This window comes from Onychostoma macrolepis, chromosome 23, assembly GCF_012432095.1.
Source record: "Onychostoma macrolepis isolate SWU-2019 chromosome 23, ASM1243209v1, whole genome shotgun sequence".
NCBI classification, from domain to species: domain Eukaryota; kingdom Metazoa; phylum Chordata; class Actinopteri; order Cypriniformes; family Cyprinidae; genus Onychostoma; species Onychostoma macrolepis.
Window position 1 is genome coordinate 19,444,118 of NC_081177.1, and position 21,459 is coordinate 19,465,576.

General features: G+C 37.2%; 2 protein-coding genes across 4 annotated transcripts in view; one reads left to right on the forward strand and one right to left on the reverse strand.

Moving 5' to 3' along the window:
* Positions 1-697: 697 nt before the first annotated feature.
* Positions 698-7,004, reverse strand: commd7 (COMM domain containing 7). The gene is made up of 9 exons (XM_058763550.1): positions 6,820-7,004; positions 5,236-5,289; positions 4,584-4,686; positions 3,748-3,804; positions 3,624-3,661; positions 3,430-3,520; positions 2,518-2,567; positions 1,398-1,446; positions 698-1,295 (listed from the first exon to the last, which is right to left on the reverse strand). Exons 1-9 carry the CDS (start codon positions 6,901-6,903, stop codon positions 1,219-1,221), a joined length of 603 nt encoding a protein of 200 aa, XP_058619533.1. The 5' UTR covers positions 6,904-7,004; the 3' UTR covers positions 698-1,218.
* A 496-nt stretch (positions 7,005-7,500) lies between these two features.
* dnmt3bb.1 (DNA (cytosine-5-)-methyltransferase 3 beta, duplicate b.1) overlaps positions 7,501-21,459 on the forward strand; it is a 45,844-nt gene continuing 31,885 nt past the window's right edge. For 2 of the 3 annotated variants that reach the window (XM_058762330.1, XM_058762332.1), the window contains exons 1-3: positions 7,501-7,737; positions 12,174-12,272; positions 20,697-20,847. In XM_058762330.1, coding sequence (XP_058618313.1) covers positions 12,213-12,272; positions 20,697-20,847 — 211 coding nt within the window. In that variant the 5' untranslated portion in view covers positions 7,501-7,737; positions 12,174-12,212. Of the gene's footprint in view, positions 7,738-8,665; positions 8,688-12,173; positions 12,273-20,696; positions 20,848-21,459 lie in introns of those variants that run through there. The other variant, XM_058762331.1, reaches the window with a different exon arrangement.

Consider the following 21,459-nt stretch of genomic DNA (forward strand, 5'->3'; position numbering starts at 1 on the left):
AAGGACATTGTTAAAATAGTCCGTGTGACATCAGTGGTTCCGCTCTAATTTTATGAAGCTACGAGAATATGTTTTGTGCGCAAAAAAAAAAAAAAAAAAACGACTTCGTTCAACAATCTCTTCTCTTCCATGTCAGTCTGCACATTCATGAGAGTTGGTTGCGTTGTAAATAAAATAAAATTACACACATTGGTTGAACCACTGATGTCAAATTTTTCGGGAAAAAACTAAGAATGAAGGTCCACCTCTAGACTTAACTCTTAGTGGGATGTAAGCAGATCGTACAAAATGAGAGGAGTTCACCACCCAATTGCCAAAACAGAAAACAGTTATGAATTGTTATGAGAGTGTGCTAATCGTTCGAGGTGCGGCCGAACGAGTGTCACCCATCTAACGAACCACACAGCAAGTTGAGGAGAACCTGGTGCTAATGACTCACGACCTGCACGTTCTGACATGCAGACAGAAGAGTGGCAGTCAATAATTGAGAAAATTAAGATTATGAAAACAGGACTAAATTAACCAGATTTCTCAGAAAGAAAAGAACGGACGTATTACTGCTCAAAGAGAGGGAAACAATGACATGTGTAAGGACAAATCAATTGGATGATTTATCTACACAGCCTCTGGGTGTGTTCTTTGATATTAAGTTGACACAAATACCATCTAATAGGGAACTCATATTTAAAGTGTCCATTTATTACATCCATCTGACTCTTTGTAAAGCATGACAGCCTTTGATAAAGGCAAACACTTTTCAAATGTCTGCTGACAGCAAAATTAATACATTTCTGTAGACTTACTGCCAGTAGTAGTCAAAATTTCCAATCTTTTTTTATTAGTAATTAATTATATTATTAATACAGTAAGCAGATGGTTTGATTTGAAAAAAAAATTGTCTTAAGTAGTGGATTTTTATTTAAAATATATTAATTTATTAGTGAACAAATTACAAAAAGCACATATGCTGGTACAAAGACATGTATCAAAGTTTTAATAAACAGAAGATCATCAACAAAGAGCATGAATGTGAAACGTCATCTTTGTACCAAACAAAAACATATGTACAAGGGTGCAAACAATCACACAACTTCTCAAGATTAGTGAATTATAATTATTAAAGTTTCTATTTAAATCATTTGGTGAGTATGGAAACATCATTACAGTTTTTTACTGATCAACAGGCAAATAGGCAAACTCTGATTACAAAGACCTCGGTTAACTGAAACAATCCATACTGGCTTTGGCGCGCTCCATCTCATGGAGGAAGTTGTAGAACTGCGGTAAAGTCAGCTCTAATGTGGACAGATACAAACAAAATTACATCAAAGCTGCTGAATCATATACTGTATGTTACAACTTGTTACAACAAGACAATGGCTTTGGAGAAAACTTACCCATGTACACATTTTCTGTCGTGTTTCCTTTTCTGATCACCAGCTTCAGCTGTGAGAAGAAAGAAAAAGTGAATGAGCCAGTATATTTGTCTAATAACTCTAAAACTTCCTAAAGCAGACAGATGTTACAGATCGAGAGTTTGACCACTAAAGGAAACATTAGACTTCAAATGAAAAACAACATAATACCAAACATTAGCCAAATATACCCTACCATGGGTATAATATAACTAATATAATATGCCAGGGGAGCCCTGAAAAGGTATTTTCTTCACATCAGAGTGCAGTGAATTGGAATCGTAATTAGAAACTGACAATATTTATATTTTAGCTGGGATAAAAGGAGATGGTAGGTACTTTTAAAATACAAAAGAGGAAGATGATGACATAATTATTTACTTTGACAGTTACCTGCCATTAAGAAAATGCATTTTCTTCTAAGACGACTAATAGCACACCATCAATTCCTTAGACTTGAGTGTTTTGCTGGAGTGCACTGATTCAGATCCAACCAAGTTCGCTTGTGATCATGCAGTCTCTGGTGCGGTTAGTGCATGTGCTAAGGTTCTCATTAAGTCGGCAACAATCTTTCTCTCTATCATTTCCTGCCTCATCTCTCATTTTTAATATAAATAAAACTAATTTTAGCTAATTGAGCTAAAATTAGCTCAAAATATCAAACATGTTTCATATCCTCTGACTGGGTGGAATCATAGTCTGAAGCAAAAAAAAAAAAAAAAGGTTTAGCTTATCACACACTGTACAATTTTATGTCAAATCTGAACTGGAACTGACTTTTTCCGACAAACATGCTGTAGTCTAATACAACTTTAAAGGGATAGTTCATGCAAAAATGAAAATTCTGTCATCAGGGGTTCAACCGTAGAAGAATTGTTAGATATTAGATATATGCGCACAAAAAGTATTCTCACTGCTTCGTAAATTTACGGTTGAACCACTGAAGTCACATGGACTATTTTACCGATGTCCTTGATGACAGAATTTTTGGGTGAACTAACCCTTTAAATCTGATTCAGAATCATGTAGAGGGTAAATGTATCTTAAAATCAATCTCGTGACAAATGTTTGGTCAGACGTTTAAAAAACTGAAGAAGTTTACCTGTAGAAAAATGTTTCCAGTCTTTTGCAGCTCACTAGTACCAACAGTAACTGTAAAGAAATATGCATTTTAATTACTCGCATATTATTTAATCACATTACTTATATGTGACCATGGACCACAAAACCAGTCTTAATTTGCTGGGGTATATTTGTAGCAATAGCCAAAAATACATTGTATGGGTCAAAATTATTGATTTTTCTTTTATGCCAAAAATCATTAGGACATTAAGTAAAGATCGTGTTCCATGAAGATATTTTGTAAATTTCCTGCCGTAAATATATCAAAACTCAATTTTTGATTAGTAATATATACTACCTCTACTATACTACCTCAGCACTTGTCACTTTCTGCTTAATTGCACATAATAACTACATTTATGCACATACACATAATGTTTACATTAATGCACATTTGTTGTCGTGCTATGTGTCCCTTGAGTACTGTGTTGAATAGCATATTGTGTATATTGTTCATTGTATTATATTGTGTATTACGTATAACAGTGGTGTCTTTGGTGTGTGGTGTGTGCATGGTGCATCACTTGTTTGTGTGTGTCGTGTGGGCACCTGGGGGGTTGCTCCACCAGAGTTTCATTGTACATGCGCAATGACAATAAAGTACTTACTTACGTAATATGCATTGCTAAGAACTTCATTTGGACAACTTTAAAGACGATTTTCTCAATATTTAGATATTTTTGCACCCTCAGATTCCAGATTTTCAAATAGTTGTATCTCAGCCAAATACCATACATCAACGGAAAGCTTATTTATTCAGCTTTCAGATGGTGTATAAATCTTAATTTCGAAAAATGGACCCTTATGACTGGTTTTGTGGTCCAGGGTCACATATTCTTATTTGCACTGTAGATAATACAGATTTACATGCTAATGTTTATCCATTGCTTACCACCAAATTTCCACTCCATGTCAACAAGCTGGTTGACCATTAGTGTCTGTCCCACGGCCAGTCTGGACAAAACAGGGTAGTGGATTCTCCACTGAAATAAATGGAAGATGTAGACACATTGAATCTCACAGTCATACCCATCCACAAACGCATGGAAACAACTAAAACACCAAAATAACTATGTTAAGACAAACCTGGTCAGAGAAATTACTGGCCTTGTCTTCATTTAATCCTGTAATTAAGCAGTAGATCACACTGTTAAATATTGACTCGTGACAAATATAGTCAAACAGGTACAGATGATGGGAAAGATGGTACCTAATGAGAGCAAGTCTGCCTTCACCTGTTCAGCTGTTAGGTTTCTTTTTAAAGCACCTGAGAAGGAAAGACGCCATTTAAATTGCTTCCATATGCACTTTATATTTCTGTTCCAAAGCCTAGTGAACTAAATAGGCAGCATTCTAACTGATATGGGACACTGATAATGTACCAATTAAATAGGGGTGCAACAATACATTTATATGGATTGTTCAAATGACTAACCATATGATGTACTGATGCAAAACGTAAAAAAGATGCAGATTTTAATACTTTTTTTATACCTTTTGAAACAGTCTTTACAGAGAGTACACTTGTGCTACCTATACGTAGGCAGCTCACTAGGTTTTGAAATACAGTCTATTCGTCTTTTACATCTCTGTCTGATTTCTCTGAAACATATTATTCTACACCACCACTTTTTTCCCCATCAGAATGATTGGTAATTTGATACGTTCCTCTTCATTCTAATGTCTAAAAGCACAGGCAGCAGGATAGTCAATGCATGCAAATGTAGCAGCATACCAATGCATACTGATTGGTAGGGTCGACCAGTCTACATGTGACAGTAGGTCCAGATTCCCAGGGGCAATTTGCCACAAGGGCTATTTGCATATGTTAGGATCCTCTAGACGCATAATGCAGCAATTTGGTGTAAAATAAACTCAACAATCACTCAGTGAGATTAGGATCACAGCATGTTTTGATCAGTGCTGGGGTCAGGCTAAACGACTACATTTGATGTTATCACCAGGGGAAGGGACTGCATTATTCATTGGTGAAATTTCAGATAAAGGTGCTCGATTTGTTCAAGATGAGGGTCCTGAAGGATTTACCATGAGGTAGGAGGAGGACACTCTTCATCAGAGCCCTCAGTGGTCCCGCACTCATCCCATTCTCTCCAGCAAACTCCGTCAGCTGACGCAAGAACCGCTCTGACTGATAAGGAAGAAGCAGAATATGTAACATTTATTTGTGTGTGAATCCTGTTAACTACATATTTTCACAATTTTACAAGTTATCACAATAAACATTCACATAATCAGTCTTTCTTTACCGGCTTGTCTGTACCTAATTCAGACAAGACAACTTTTTCCCTGGAGTAAGCAATATTATAGATACAGGATTTGTATTTAGCCGGAAGCAATGGTTTGAAGTTAAAAATGTCTACAGGATGGATTTCACTGCAGAGGATCCATTGGTGAGCAAGTGATGTAATGCTAAATTTCTCTAAATCCATTCTGATGAAGAGACAAACTCACCTACATCTTGTATGGCCTAAGTGTGAATACATTTTCAGCAAATTTTCACTTTTGGGTGAACCATTCCTTCAATTTTTTTTTTTGGTTCATGCATTTGCAGACACTTTTATACAAAACGAATGGTATTGCATTTTAGGTACATATTTTATCCTTTCATGCATTTCCTGGCAATGATTAACACACAGAAATGGATTTACAGAGATGTGATCTCAGAGCGTTGACTCACCTCTTTGGGTTCTAGAAGGAACTGGTATAAGATCTCTATCAGACTCACAAATTGCTGCAATGCGGAAAAAATAAAGTTGAGTAATTGGCACTGAATGAAGGTTGCATATGTGTACTATCTAGGTGAAAAGCAGAAAATATATTATATGCATATTAATGTATATTAATACAGACCCCTTTTAAGTAGTGGAGAAACATGCAGATAATTGCACACATCACTATTTCCATATTTTATAATACCAGTCCACAAAATTAAGAAAAAAAAGTAATGGAAGCATGGAAAAATTATGTAGTCATATGAACATTAAATAAATCAAATCTACATTATATATTTTAAGTTCTACAAATTTCCACCGACCAACTTTATGAGGTATACCTTGGGATGTTTTTAAACAAAGTTTAAAACAGAGTTCCCAAAGACTCAAGTGTCTTGTTGGTTGCACTTCCTGAGTTTTTCATCCATTAAAAACATTAAAATATTAGCTTAAAAAAAAAATCAACATATACAGTAAAATAAATTAATTAAATAAAATGGACATTTATCAGCAGAAAATGCCAAGCATTTAAGCATTACATCTTTAGATAAAAAGGATTTAAAAATCAGGAGAAACATGAAGTTTGTCAAGTTTGTTCACACTTTACTGGTAGTGTACTACCAGTGGTCAGTCACACACACACACACACACACACACACACGCCACAGTCTAATCTGTCCTGCCACAGTTTCATAATATACCGAAAATGTATTTAAAATTCTCATTATAACATAAAAAAATCTTTGTGAAAAATCGTTGTGAAACAGGTTTTGCTTCAGATGTTGAAATTATACAATCAAATTGAAATAAAAACTACTCCTGGAGGCCACTGTCCTGCAGAGTTAAGCTCAATCCTCAATCAAACATACCTGAAAAACCTAACCAAAGTCTAAAGAATTGCTTGAAACTTACAGGCATGTTTAATTAGGGATGGAGTTAAACTCTGCAGGACAGTGGCCCTCCAGGACTGGGGTTGCCCAATGCCCATCCCTGCCCTAGAGGGACCCAGGCCCACCCACCAGTCTCACTAAATCCTGTAGGAAACACACACACACACACGTATATGTGTGTGTGTGTGTGTGTGTGTGTGTGTATATGTGTTCCTTGATTAAGTCCATTATATTTATAAAAAAGTAAATCTGTTTCCTCAAACATTCACTGCAAACCAATCAGAGTGGCTTTTATCAATTTCCTGCTGGAGATGGAAGGCTGAAATAAGAACACTTTCAGATAAAGGATAAAACTGCATGATATGATTTTATGACGTGTCTAAATGCAGTAAACATAAGTTTATCGCGGTCGCGTTTGGCCTCTACAGCACTAAAGAAGCCCAGGTTAGTCGTGCTAATGCTAAGTGTTATGCTAATCTCACGTGACTAAACGTTAAGCGACACATCAATCGACTTTTTTTCTGAAGGCGAGATGATCGACAGACCCGTTTATTTACATCTAATTAAATTATACAGAAAATCTGTTGATCACAAATACACTAAACTCATTCAATAGTATCATAATTCCCACTTTCCGCTCGCAGCATACTGGATTCCTACCTGTTCACTGAATTTATTCAGATTCTGAAAGTCAGTGCTGACATTGTCGGGTAATGTATCATTCGTGAAATGTAACTGCAACATTGTTTCTCTGCAGCTCCGCTGTCGATACCCTGAACTGTCACATCTGCTTCCACACTTCCGCGGATCACCGATTCCACGATCAGCACTTTCGACATTCTCATACTTCAGAGTCCCGAGCACATGTGATCATTAAATTTTGTAGTGCAATGATAATCTGGATGTTCGTATGCATTAATTAAACTATCATAGAAGACAAGATACGTACATATTATTTTCTTTGCAAAAAGTAGATGATGCATTTCGTTTTATTCAGGCTGCATCAAATCTGTGCCGATGAACTTCCATGACATTAACCCTTAAATAGGCAGAAACATAAAAATACCTCAGAAAATTTATTTACCGTTATTTCCCAAAACATCAGGAGTCAAATAACACATTTTTAAAAATGTTTTTCTTCAAAATGTTGCTTATAATTGTCCAGTTTGTATCTACCATGTGAACAACTTATTATAAAAGATAACAACATTAATTTGACTAATCCTAATCCTAATGCAAAACAAGCATATTTAATGGCACAAAACAGAATCTCACAGAACACGTGCATGGCATACACCATATCAGTCCCAGAAAGGGTTAAACAGTAGGAAGTAAAAGTAGCTTTTATTCAGTGGGAGTGCGATTCGAGACCCGGGAAAAGTCACGCCTGAGTGTAGAGGCGAAAGACCGAGCGGTCCTTAGTGAACGAGACTCCATTTACATATTCTCCCTAAGGGTTTAAAGGCGTGTGTACCCGCAAAGATTAGTGTGACATACCTCCGCACTTTGGCAGTGGACTACTCTAACGGCACCTTCAGTCTCTGCGTATTTGTAATAACGCTACTTCTCCAGAGACAGGTAAGTTTCATACCTCTTCTGCATGGAGCACTAGTGCGCGTTCTCGGGGAGAGTTCAAGTGCAGCATGACCGCACATGTCTGATGATATAGACTACTTGCTCAAACTTTCTTTTATTTTAGTTACTTTAACCTGTAGATTCTATATGTAACTAGAATGTGTTTAGTTTCGTGTTGTGAAAGCATAGTGTGTGTGTGGTTGTCGAGCGCGCATGGCTGAGGCGCGCGGAAAGCTTGTCTGATAGGTCATTATGTAAGCGTGCGGGGAAGTTTGTGAGATTTATTCTTCATTTTCCTGCAATACCGGTCTGAGTTCTTTAGAATTTTGTGCACATTTTCGAACGAATTTCTATTCAAAATCGATTATTCTGAGATTTACTTGTTCTCATGAAAATCCAGATGTTTGGTGAAGATGCAGCGTACAAAAAGAGGGCTTTCCTCAAATATTGAAATAATAATAGTCGGTAAAAGTAACTGAAACCAATAATTTTAATTTTGTGGCTTTTTTTTTTTTTTTTTTATTTCCAGAAAGAAGCGAACTTTCCGAATATGAAGTAAATGTTCTCAAATCATTTTTGTTGTATTAAAACCGGTTTGTTTCGTTGACGTCATCGAAGTGTTATAACGCGCGTCACGCGGATTAAAGTTTTTACTGTTCTGACAACGTCTCACTTTTGCAACATAATTAATTATGGAAACATCTCATTTATATTTATGTCCTTTTGACTTAAGCGTATTGCCGTGCATTTATAGTTCACCGAAAATGAAAGTTCTGTCATTTTTACTTGAACATACTCCTTCTTGAGACGTTATTCAGAATGTGAGGGACTGACAACGTCGGTCATCGTTCACTTTCCCTGCATCTTTTAGGGAAAGTGAATAACGACGAATGAGGCTGTCATTCTGCCTAACCGCTCATTTTGTGTTCCAATGAAGAAAGGAAATCACACAGGTTTGCTCCAACATGAGGTCGAGTATATGATGACGCAAGACTTTCATTTTCGATTGAGCTGTCCCTTTAAAACAATAGAAATGTGAGCGCGTGTGATAAATGAGGGAGCGCTGAGTGCAGGAGAATTCCGCGGCGGGGTGAATGTGAGTTGAGTTGAGCGTGCATCTGAGCAAGGGTAACGTGCTAATTGGCGTCAGTGTACGGCGTGCCCGCGGGGCCTCTCGAAGGAATGCCGCGCCGTCACTTTGGCTTTGCGCTGCTGCATAGAAATGACTCAGACTTCAATCAAATCTCTACTAACAATGAGACTGCACATTGAAGTTGGAACGAAACGGCCAGCTCGAATACCGCGACCTTCTCTCGGCTTTTATTAGGTTACTAGGCTATCTGAGAGTTTAACCAAAACCTAAGTCGTTCATTTAATAACTCGTCTTATTTTTCTGTCAGGTCACATCTGTATTCACGGTTCACGCAGATTAAGAAACTACAGTAGTGATGTTCCATTCGTTTAAAACTTGTTTAAAACTTGTCTTTTAACTTCAGCATGAAATGAAAATTCACACTATGATTTTTCTTAGTGCATGTTATGCCATGTATGTTTTCAACATGTATTTTGACCTTTAATTTTTAACTAAAAAGTCATAACTGGACAACAGGCTTCTGTGCAGGAGGGTTGTGGCTAGAAGGGATACAGCTCCGACCGGAAACTAACATTGAAATTAAATTTTCTACGTATTAGATTGTGTTTTATTAACGTCTACACCTACACCAACCCAACCCTAAACCTACCCCTTACAATAATGCAAAAAAAGTAATTATTGTTGTACAGTGTGACAAAAATTACACTACATTGATGTGCCCATGCCCAGTAGCGGCAGCTGTATCCCTTCTAGCCACAACCATGCAGGACTTATCCAGTCACGTGTTCTGCCTAAACCCGCCCCTGCAAGCTAAGGTTTACTCAAAGTCCCTTTCAAGGAAAGTCTGTTCACTTGGTGGCCATATTTCCAACACCTCCAGGCAGCTATTTCAGGCACCCAAGACCAAGTCGTATTTACTTGAATAGGGAAATCCTGAGATCAACAACAAAATCTGACCTGAATGGTCCCTTAAATGTTGTTTTTTTATGCTCAAATAGCATAGAAAAATCTTATATTTCAGGCTGAACCAGCAAATGCGCATGTGCAGTCCTAATCGGACGTCTCAGAACACTCACTGTTTCTTTGGCTCTGACCCAAATGGCACTCTTCATGTGTACTTGCAGTGTTGAGGGCTTACAATGGCAACCACGAGCATTTGTTCATTAGGTCCATTTGTTCATTTGACATTTTAGCTTTCAGAAGCAGTGGTGGCTGGCCATCAAGTTAGCCAGGGAAGAAGCCAACTTCAACATGTTTAAAAATAAGTTAAATATATATTGCAAATTAATCACGAAATTGCATGTTAGCATGTTAGCACCTATTAAAAATAAAAAAAATAAAAACTGTATTTGTGTGTGTGTGTGTGTGTGTGTGGTGCGCCGGACTAATGGGTGTCTATTAGGTCTAAACTTTTGAAATTAATGTGACTTGAGGCTGTGCTCTAATTGGCTTGTCTCAGATTGTCATCAGGGGATTGTCATTCTGCGCCCAAGACCCTCCCACATTTGATCTTAGCGAATCAATATTGTTTTTATATATTTTGGCCTCATGGCTCTTTTATTTAGAAAACAGAACGTATTCCACCATATTGCGTGTTGGTATATCTAAAGTCTTCGGTTAATTTGCCTCCACTTTTGAGTGCAGTGCCCATATCTACAAATCTAATTAACAACCAATGTACAGAACCAAGTCCCCGCTCACCATTGTTTTTCTTTTGATAATCCGTTACACTTATAAATGTTATTGTACGATTTCAATAGAATAACAATTCATTTCGCAGCACATTCTTAAATGGACTAAAAACTTTTGTATTTGCATATTTTCCCAAATCGTAAACACAAACAAAGAGTACTTGAACGCACCATTTGAAACTATCCTTCTTTTATGCACTTACAGTACTTGAGGAAACATGTTTTGTGTTGTAATTTTATTATTCATAATAGAATTTGATAATGATCCTAATCTCTTTTTATGTGAAACTTAATATAGGTTTTGTGATCATTGTGGCCAATTCAAACACACACATACATACTCAAAAGTGCATTAATACAAAAACCTTCCTCACATTAGGTTCAGTCGACAATCTCTGTCATTCATACAGACCTTTGATGTGGCCTCTTATTGTATTTACTCTTATTCACTTCTCAGTTCTCCCACTGGGCTGTGGAGAGAGCATGTGTGTTTATAGGACCCATAAGGAAAACTTACGCATTGTCACTTAGATAATGGACTTGAAATGAGATCCATAGAAGTTAAGAAGTAAGTGCCTTTGTGTGTGTACTTGCACGTTCTTGTCTGCAGACTTAAGCACAATGTCCTTTAGCCATTTCTTGTAGAATGCACCTGGAGGCCTTGCCATGCACAGTTATAAGCACGTTATGACTGTGCATGCGCATTGGCTGGTCTAGCCTGAAAAATAAGCTTTTTAAATGGTATTTGAACATAAGAAACAACATTCATGGGTCATGAATTTTTGAGATTTCAGGATTCGTCTTTTATGAGCTGCCTGGAGGCATTGCAATATGGCTGCTGAGTGAAGAGACTTTCTTTGAAAGGGACTTTGTTTTAAAATGATTTATTTTAATTAAAAAAAATTTATGATTTAATTAATTGTTAGCTTTTCATTAAACTCATAAACCCCCTGCAGTTCCTTTACAAACCCTAGTTTGGGAAACATTGATGTAATAATGTTTAATACACTTTCTGTTGTAAAGTACAATGAATGGAACACATTTTCTTACTCTTTGTATTTTTACATCATTATGGTACAAGATAATCCCATTTAAATCAATGTGATAAACGAGTTAAGTCAAAAGTAATCTAAAAGTAATCCAAAAGTAATCTGATTATATTACCTAAAATGTGTAATGTAACGGATTATGTTACTGACTACAATTTTTGTCATGTAATCTGGAATCAGTAACAGATTACAATTTGTAAGTAGATTACTTCTACCAGCTCTGCTTGCCACTGTCGCCTTTGGCTTGCTTATTTGGGGATGCTTGACTGATTGCACATACACTATTGGAAGAGAGCTGAACTGGATGATGACATCACTGATGACCTTAGAGGATTCATTGAATTGAAAAATGACTGTTCATCATGGTCCTCTTGCATTATTGACAAAGTATTTTCCTGTTGACACTGTAAAGGTGCTTTGACACAATCAGCACTGTATTAAGCGCTATATAAATAAAGGTGACTTGACTTGACTTGACCTGACCTATTTTTCTATTTATTGTCCTCAAAAGATATTTGAGTTTCCTAAAGGCCCTTTATGTTTTTTTGAAGTCATATTTGCTATGTTTTGCCATTTATCCAAGTCTAATGTTTCTTTTTTTGACAGGATTGAGAAGAAGAAATAAAAAAGACGACTTAAATAGTGATGCCATCCAACAAGTACTCCTCCGCTATCATGGCGGAAAGTGACAAGATGACTGCCACGGTAAGATAAAGAAGGAGTGTTGGGATAGCATTAGGTTCTGTCATGATTTGCCATCCCTTTACACATTCTTGCATTCACTTGCCACATTAATGCAATTACAATGAATGGCCAAAATCTGGATGGCACGAATGAATGTTTTGTATTTTTCTTGTATATTGTGCAGTCTTATTTACATTCTAATATTATGTAATAGCTTTGACCTCTATTCACTAAAAATCCAACATCCACCCCGACATACTATTCCAGTGTCTGCATCACTTTAATGAAATCTGCCTTACTTTCACATCAAAAACCATTTTTCTCTCCTACGTGCACACAAAGAGTGTGTGGAGGTGTGGAGTGGTGTGGGTGTCTCACTCGTCTCTGGTGTTTTGGGTTCAAAATGAGGCCAAATGTGCAGTGGAATGTATGGGATTAGAGAAGGGAGAGAGGGGGAAAAATGGCAGTGTCTGGTTCTTTTGGTGGAAGAGCTGCTCTGACAGGTTTTTCAATGGAAGCTCGATTCAACTTTGTTCTGAATTTTTTACTTTCTAACGGATTTTTCTCCATATTCTTTGTGACTGTAAATGAGGCAAGACTGCTTCATTACTTTCTTCTGATCCTGCGCTCCATAGAGTGCAAAGAGAGAGAGATAAAGAGCGAGCGCAGACTCTTTGAACGCTGCACCTGGCCGAGGAAGTGCTCTGGATCCCAGAGACCAGCTGCTTGGCCGGGGAGGAGAGAGAAGCACACTGGCCATTCATGCCCAGGAACACGTGCCATGTCAATCTGAGCTCAACTGAACCTAGTCTGTACTAACAAATCTGTATTATGAGACGTCTTAAAAGGTTCTGACCTCCTTTTACTCTGTTGCAGCATGTCAGTGTTCTGAACATCATTATTTCTTTTTAACTTAAAGGAATGTTTGGGTTAAATACGGGTTAAGCTACTGACACAATTTTTCATATGCTGTCAGTAACCACAGAGAGTAATTTTAACTCGCCTTAGTTTGAAAAGAAAAATGCGCTGACAGAAATGGAAGTCTGTGGTGTAGGGTTGTCACGATACCATTATTTCTTTCTGAAATCCTGAAAGTATGGTTATAGTCTTGCCATTTTTATGACCTGAATGTGAAGATAAAGTAATCCCGGCACCCTTTCCATTTACAGTGCATGTTATAAGTCAAAAGTTTTGAGGATAACTCAGTTTGTTTGAGGCATTCATAAGTATTCAGAAAAAAAAAATTATTAGTAGTATTTATTTTTTATTTTTTTTGAAATATCAAGTGAATATGGCTTTAAAACTGGATCAGAATTTCTAATCAAATTAATAGACAAAATATTTAATAATCAATTAGGTAATTGGGCTGTTCATGGAGAACAGAAGTTCTCTATAAAAGTAGTTTCTATAAAAAAGGCACATTGGTTATTATTCTTTTTTTGTGATCAACTTTTTATTTTCTTTAAATCAACAAAACAACATCCATTCAAACAAACATCAGGCAGGGGGGAGCAACAGACACCATCAACAATTTCACAATCTGAAAGAAAGAAGGGAAGGAAAAAAAACAACTTTATATGGTCACATTGGTTATTATTCTTATATGGTGATATTCTTATAATGCAAGCATTTCTATTTCTATCTAGCAGTGCGTCCAAAATCAATTGAATAAATAGTTAAGCATCAATTACATCACACTGTGTGCATGTACTTTACATATCATTAAGATTGTTATTTTGGATCATTAGGTTTTAAATGAAAAAAATTACTTCACTTTTATTTTGTAACCTATAAATTTTAGACCACAATGAAGTATATATTGTATTAACTTACAGTACATATACATTATATAAATGCACTGAACTTTGTTTACTGGAGAGCGTTGGGCAGATGTGTAATGTTGATTTTATTGATTAATGAAGAAATGATTGACAGATTCATTTATTATCAAGATTAAAGGTGGGGTAAGTGATTTCTAGTAGCCAATGTTGACATTTGAAATCACCAAAACAAACACGCCCCTACCCCAAAAGGGTCTCACCCCTATTTTGATAGCTCCGCCCCACACATACGTACGGCAACGATTAGTTCTGTGAAACAAAGCAAAACCAATGTTACTCACCTATCGAGAAAGAACAAAGCAACCTCGGCGTCCAATCGCAGGCCTTCCCGCTCCTTGAGTTCTCTCCAGCGCTGGAAAGCTGATCCGATAATTACACGGGTCCTACTTCTTGCCTTATCATAACACTGTGTCTACACTGGACGTGAGCGGGACAGCGCGACAAAATACTGTAGAACTCATTATAATCAGTGATGCTGTCTACACTGGATGCTGTGCGGTGCGCCGCGACACGACAAATCCCCGACAGTAAACTGCTGCCGCATTCTATTTATGACATATTGACACAAATTTCAAATTATTTTCAACGGTCGCTTTGGTGGGGTGGTAAATCCAGTGTAGACAGACTTTAGCTGTTGCGGTGCGGCATCCGGTGTAAGCCTTCTTTTGTTTCGCAGACGTTTTCCTCTTTTGTTTTTATCCACCATCTCTATCTTTCTGTTGTTGCTTGGCTCGGCTAATGTCCGCCATGTGAACGCATGAGCATCATGAGGAGACACACCCCTTACTGCTGATTGGCTACAAGTTTGTAGCGTCCTACGTCATTCGACTGATCGTCTTCCACGTACCACAGTCAGCAGAAGTGAGAAAAAAAGTGTTTTTTACATTTGAAATATGGATATTTATCTTTCAAAAACGCATGGATTCGCTACAGGGGGCCTTTATTCACCCCCGGAGCCATGTGAGGCGCGTTTTATTACGGATGCGCGCACTTTATTTCACGTCTTCCAAACTGGATCCAGCAAACACCCGTTTATCCCCATTGAAAGGCTTGGAGGGGCCAGGACAATTTTTAACATAACATAGATTGGATTCGTCTGAAAGAAGAAAGTCACATACACCTAGGATGCTTCGAGGGTGAGTAAAACACAGCCTAATTTAAATTTTTGGGTGAACTAAGCCTTTAAAGGTGGGGTATGCATTTTTTTCAAAAATGCTTTATAAAACGGGCCCAGTACCAAAACAAACTTGTAGCCAATCAGCAGTAAGGGGCGTGTCTACTCATGATGCAGAGGAGAGAGTTCTCAGGGGTCACCAAAACTGTGTGGTTACCAACATCTATCAAAATGTAATTTTTACGTTCCACAGAAAGTCATACAGGTTCGGAACGACATGAGGATGAATGATTCTGATGACAGAATTTTCATTTTTGGGTGAACTATCCCTTTAAGGCTGGAAACTCTATGGTTTGTGTTGTCATTTTGAGTTTCACTCGTGGATTAATTGTGTGATAACAGGCTTTACTGGCTAAAACAAGTTGTCTTACAGGTTTGAGGACATGACATGTGCTTCCACATTTTGCTCATGTTGCATCTTGTCTGGTATTATGTATGTCTGCTTTAACATAACTGTTATCTGATGAGCCTCTCCGCTCATCAGTGTGCTCAAATATGCCTTTGGCTACTGTGGGAGTGTGTGTTCACATGGTTGGCAAGCATGGCAGCAGACACACACACAGAACTCTGGGAAATAACAGTGAGTTTTCACACATTGCTATTCCTTGGTGTGTGTGTAGTATTACGTGGTATAAAGGGGATCTGAGCCACCTGGTTTGATCTGCTGACTTTCTTCGGCCTTTCAAAAGCTTGAGGACGGGGCCGGGGGCCCCTTTAGGCAAAACCAGTGCAGGGGGCGTCATTAGGAGCCAGCAGAAAGATAAACTGAAAGACTGAAGGAGCCCATGAACCCTTTCACCTCTCCAGCCTCTACTTGCCTCCTTAAACGGAATACATGGTTTAGTTTTATGAAAGCTCATTCTTGTGGGTGATTTGAGCAGCTCTTGCTTTGATCTATAAAGAGATTTTTTTTGGTCATGCATCATGCTGACGACATAAGCAATAATTCATGTTTCAGGATTGTCATTCCTATGTGAGTTATTGTTCAAGTCATTGTGTTATTATAAAACACATACTTAAAGCGATAGTTCACCCAAAAATGAAAATCCTGTCATCATTTCCAGACCCATGAAATTTATAATCTGGTTTAATCCAAGTCTTGTGAAGAGATATGATGGCTTTATATAATGTACTGATTTAATTTAAGCTTTTAGTCACTTCACAAGACTGATTAAACCATTTGATTCATATGGATTAGTTTTGCTGTGTGACGCCTTTAAGACCTTTTTGGATCTCCTACGCTTTAGTTACTTGGACAGAAACCTCATAGGTTTCATTAAAATATCTTCATTTGTGCTTTGAAGATTAACCAAAGTCTTATGGGTTTGAAATGGCGTGAGAGTGAGTGAATGATGGTATAATTTTCATTTTTGGGTGAACTATCCATTCAAGACTCTAAAGTCTGCTTGGATGAGCTGTGTTCAAAGCTGTTGTTAAATTACTACAAACACACATCTGAGACTGCACAGGTGCATTGAGCAAATTGGTTTGTAGAAGTTTGAGTTGAAAATATTCATGAAAAATATTTGCATGCACAGACCATTTCTTTATTTAAAACAGTAAGGACTAACCTTTTACACATTCAGCGTGGTTGTTGTGGTTGGTGGTAGTGTGTGTGTATGCATGTTGGCAAGACCTCTGATCTGCTGCAGCACAGCTGTGGCATGAAAGATGTCTGGCATTCCAGTGGACGGCACAGAAATGCGACAGCAGCCTGTATTGTTCCTACATCCATGAACACACAATATTCAGCCTGTGTGCTTTACTCTGTGCCTGTACTTATAGAAAACAGTGTTATCTCTGGTTCATTAGTATAGTTTTCAATTTTCATATGCATGTCCACATACAGAAACACTGATTCTATTGTTCAAATATTCAAATGAGGGCTGGGTTTAAAGCTGTAAAATGTAATATCATATGAATATTTTTCACCTATATGATATTTATGTAAATTTTGATATTAATGTCTAAGTTTATGTTTAAGTTTTGGTAACACTTTAGTATGGGGCCAATTCTTACTATTAACTAGTTGGATATTAGCATGCCTTTTAATAACATATTGACTGTTTATTAATATTTATAAAGTGAGATTTATTAATAGTGAGATTTGGACCTTAAAATAAAGTGCGACCAAAGTTTTTTTTTTTTTTTAAAGGCACCATAAACTAAATATTAGGGATAAATTCAGTATCATTAGAATTATCGAGTTCTATTGCAAAGTCTTGTAAAATTATTTTATATTATTTAATGAAATTAATAAATAATTATTTAAAAAACAGTTTCGGTTTTCGGCCCAGAATTTTAATTTCAGTGTATCGCTACTAAATATGGCAAATATAACATTTTAATAGACTATATCTACAACCTGAATTCTGGAAATGTTGGGACGTTTTTTAAATTTGAATAAAATGAAAACTTAAAATACTTTCAAATCACATGAGCCAGTATTGTATTCACAATAGAACATAGAAAACATAACAAATATTTAAACTGAGAAATTTTACACTTTTATCCACTAAACGAGCTCATTTCAAATTTGATGCCTGCTACAGGTCTCAAAAAAGTTGGCACGGGGGCAACAAAGGGCTGAAAAAGCAAGAAATTTTGAAAAGATTCAGCTGGGAGAACATCTAGCATCTAATTATGTTAATTGACATTAGGTCTGTAACATGATTAGCTATAAAAGGGATGTCTTAGAGAGGCAGAGTCTCTCAGAAGTAAAGATGGGCAGAGGCTCTCCAATCTGTGAAAGAGTGCGTAAAAAGATTGTGGAATACTTTAAAAACAATGTTCCTCAAAGTCAAACTGCAAAGGCTTTGCAAATCTCATCATCTACAGTGCATAACATCATCAAAAGATTCAGAGAAACTGGAGAAATCTCTGTGCGTAAGGGACAAGGCCAAAGAACTTTGTTGGATGCCCGTGGTCTTCGGGCCCTCAGACGACACTGCATCAATCATCGGCATGATTCTGTGATTGACATTACTAAATGGGCCCAGGAATACTTCCAGAAACCACTGTCGGTAAACACAATCCGCCGTGCCATCTACAGATGCCAACTAGACCTCTATCATGCAAAAAGGAAGCCATATGTGAACATGGTCCAGAAGCGCCGTCATGTCCTGTGGGCCAAGACTCATTTGAAATGGACTATTTCAAAGTGGAAAAGTGTTTTATGGTCAGACGAGTCCAAATTTGAAATTTGTTGGAAATCACAGATGCCGTGTCCTCCGGGCTAAAGAGGAGGGAGACCTTCCAGTGTGTTATCAGCGTTCAGTTCAAAAGCCAGCATCTCTGATGGTATGGGGGTGCCTACGGTATGGTCAGCTTGCATGTTTTGGTAGGCACTATGAATGCTGAAAGGTATATAAAAGTTTTAGAGCAACATATGCTCCCCTCCAGACGGCGTGTATTTCAGCAGGACAATGCAAAACCACATACTGCAGCTATTACAACAGCATGGCTTCATAGTAGAAGAGTCCGGGTGCTGAATTGGCCTGCAGTCCAGATCTTTCACCTATAGACAACATTTGGCGCATCATTAAACGAAAAATACGTCAAAGACGACCATGAACTCTTCAGCAGCTGGAAACCTATATCAGGCAAGAATGGGACCAAATTCCAACACCAAAACTCCAGAAACTCATAACCTCGATACCCAGACATCTTCAAACTGTTTTGAAAATAAGAGGAGATGCCACACCATGGTAAACATGCCCCCGTCCCAACTATTTTGAGACCTGTAGCAGGCATCAAATTTGAAATGAGCTCATTTTGTGCGTAAAATTGTAAAAATTTCTCAGTTTAAACATTTGTTATGTTATCTGTGTTCTACTGTGAATAAAATATTGGCTCATGTGATTTGAAATTCATTTTATTTTTCATTTTATTCAAATTTAAAAAATTTCTGGAATTCGGGTTGTAAAATGCGAAGCAGGGTTTTTTTTGAGGGACAAACAAATTTTTGATTCATAGAAAAGGACACTGTGATCTGAGTCATTAAAATGATTCAAGCTTATCACACAATCACACATGCTAGATAAGTTAAGACACTATTAAAACATATTTGTCTTAAATAGTCTAATAGCACAGCCTTTAAGAAAAAAGTAATGACCAAAAAATTATTGTAAATACACAATATAATACAATACAAATACAAGTCTCTTATGCTCATGAAGGCTGCATTTATTTGATGAAAAACATTAAAAACTGAAATATTGTGAAATATTATTATCATTTAAATAACTGTTTTCTATTTGAATGTAGGCCTATTTTAAAATGTAAATGTTAAAATATAATTTATTCCTGTGATGCAAAGCTAAATTTTCAGCATCATTACTTAAATCTTCAGTGTCAGTGATTTGCAGCTCAAGAAACATTTCTTATTGTTAGCATTATTGAAAACAATTGTGCTGCTTTATATTTTTGTGGAAATCGTGCAACAGGGTACCTCCAAAAGTGAAACATTAATGTATCCAAGAAGCATCAAAGCAAGCACTTAAAAAGTCATCAATTGCTCAGGGATGTCAACTTATCCGCAAGCAATAGAGGCATGACCAAACACATACAGCAGATACATTCATTCTCAGAGCACGGCCATGTATTTGTTGTATATTTTGTGTTGACACTTTGCTCTGTCAGTGGACTGATCTTCTTCAAGTCACAACACAACTGCTTCTGGCACAACAAAAGAAACCTGATGAGAATTAAAAGTACAGCAGCCAAGACCGGCAGGGTTTTTGTATTCTGTACATCATCAAAGCAAATGAGAGAAAGGAAAATTCTGTTATTTTATTTTGTTGTGTACGTAATAGATTTCCAGAACGGGATATATTTGACGTCTAGTAGCCCAGGGGTTTTCAATCTTGTGTCCCCCAAGTTTAATTTCACTGGCTTAACACATTTACCAAATTTGATCTAATCAATGTACATAAGATTATAAACATATGTATTCATATATGTTCATTTTTCTCTTTGAGGCATTTCAAGAAAAGAAGTGAGATATGGGTTTTTTCCTTACTATTGTGAAATTTATCTTGTTCACTAGGTGTTTTAAGACTGTACTTGATGGAATTAAAGGTGTTTCTCTTCAGGTGTGTACATCTAGTTTTCCTCCAATAGGTAAAAATATTTTCTGTCAACACAGTGCAAAAGAAAGGGTCAAGGGGTCGAGGTTCGGCTGGTTAGCATGACCCAAACTCTGGTGCTAAATGTCATCATTCATTGATAACTATAATGGGCACTGTGTTACAGTGACAGTGATGTTGTAGAGATGTTTGGGCCTGCCCACCATTAGTATCTTTTTTTATAAATGGGAATAGCGAACACCTGTACCGTCACACACCCATTTAGTTGTGCCAGGTGCTTGTCTGATATTGAAGATTGTGAGTTGTCCAAATGTTCTAAACAGAATGTCTCTTTTTTTTTCAGGCTGCTGTGAATGGTGACATGTCAGTAGGAGAGGGATTGTCAGAAAACGACAGCGGTCTGGAGATGACCAATGAGAACAGCCCGCTGACTGCGGCAGAGCCACCTTCACCTTTCTGCCCCAAACAGAATGGAGGCGCAGCCTCACCCGCAGGTACACAGACCTAATTTAATATATTTTCATTTTATTACTAGTACTTTACTTTACTTTACTTTATTGGTTTATAGTAATGTGGACAACCTCTTTTAATGAAAAGAGCAGCTTTAGCCTCTACGGCTAATTTCCAGCTGTAGTCCCCAGCCAGTTGTTAATTGGCATACATCAATAAATACATTACAATTAAAACAAAACTTAAGCAAAAGCTTAGACAAACAAACAAAGTGGTACAAAATTGAAACAGACAAGCAAACACAACTTGCAAAGACATAAAAGCAGGTCAAGCAATAAACTAGAAAGTACTAGATGTTATTCCTGTAAAATATAAACCTGTTTTTACAGGAATCTTTTATGACAGGAATTAAAAAATTGGATATAACTTTAGCAATTCTGTCACACTAGTCTTATTTTAACACGAATGTGGCCGTACTTTGGAGAAGGGATGCACTGATCCGATATTCAGTATCGGTACTGGCTACGATACTGACATTTTCTGCCGGATCAGGTATCGGTCAGATGAGACCGATCCAAATCCGATATTCTGTATATACTATTCTGTGATATTGTTAAGCCCCATGAAAGGCAAAAAAACCCCCATTATAAAGCAAT

What these genes read in the sequence shown, in the direction of transcription:
- commd7 (XM_058763550.1), bottom strand. Translation starts at nt 6,903, where the DNA reads ATGTTGCAGTTACATTTCACGAATGATACATTACCCGACAATGTCAGC. An exon ending in CCAGTAATTTCTCTGACCAG is followed by an intron (nt 3,521 to 3,623) that starts GTTTGTCTTAAC and finishes CATTTATTTCAG; the next exon opens with TGGAGAATCCACTACCCTGT. An exon ending in CATGGAGTGGAAATTTGGTG is followed by an intron (nt 2,568 to 3,429) that starts GTAAGCAATGGA and finishes ATTTCTTTACAG; the next exon opens with TTACTGTTGGTACTAGTGAG.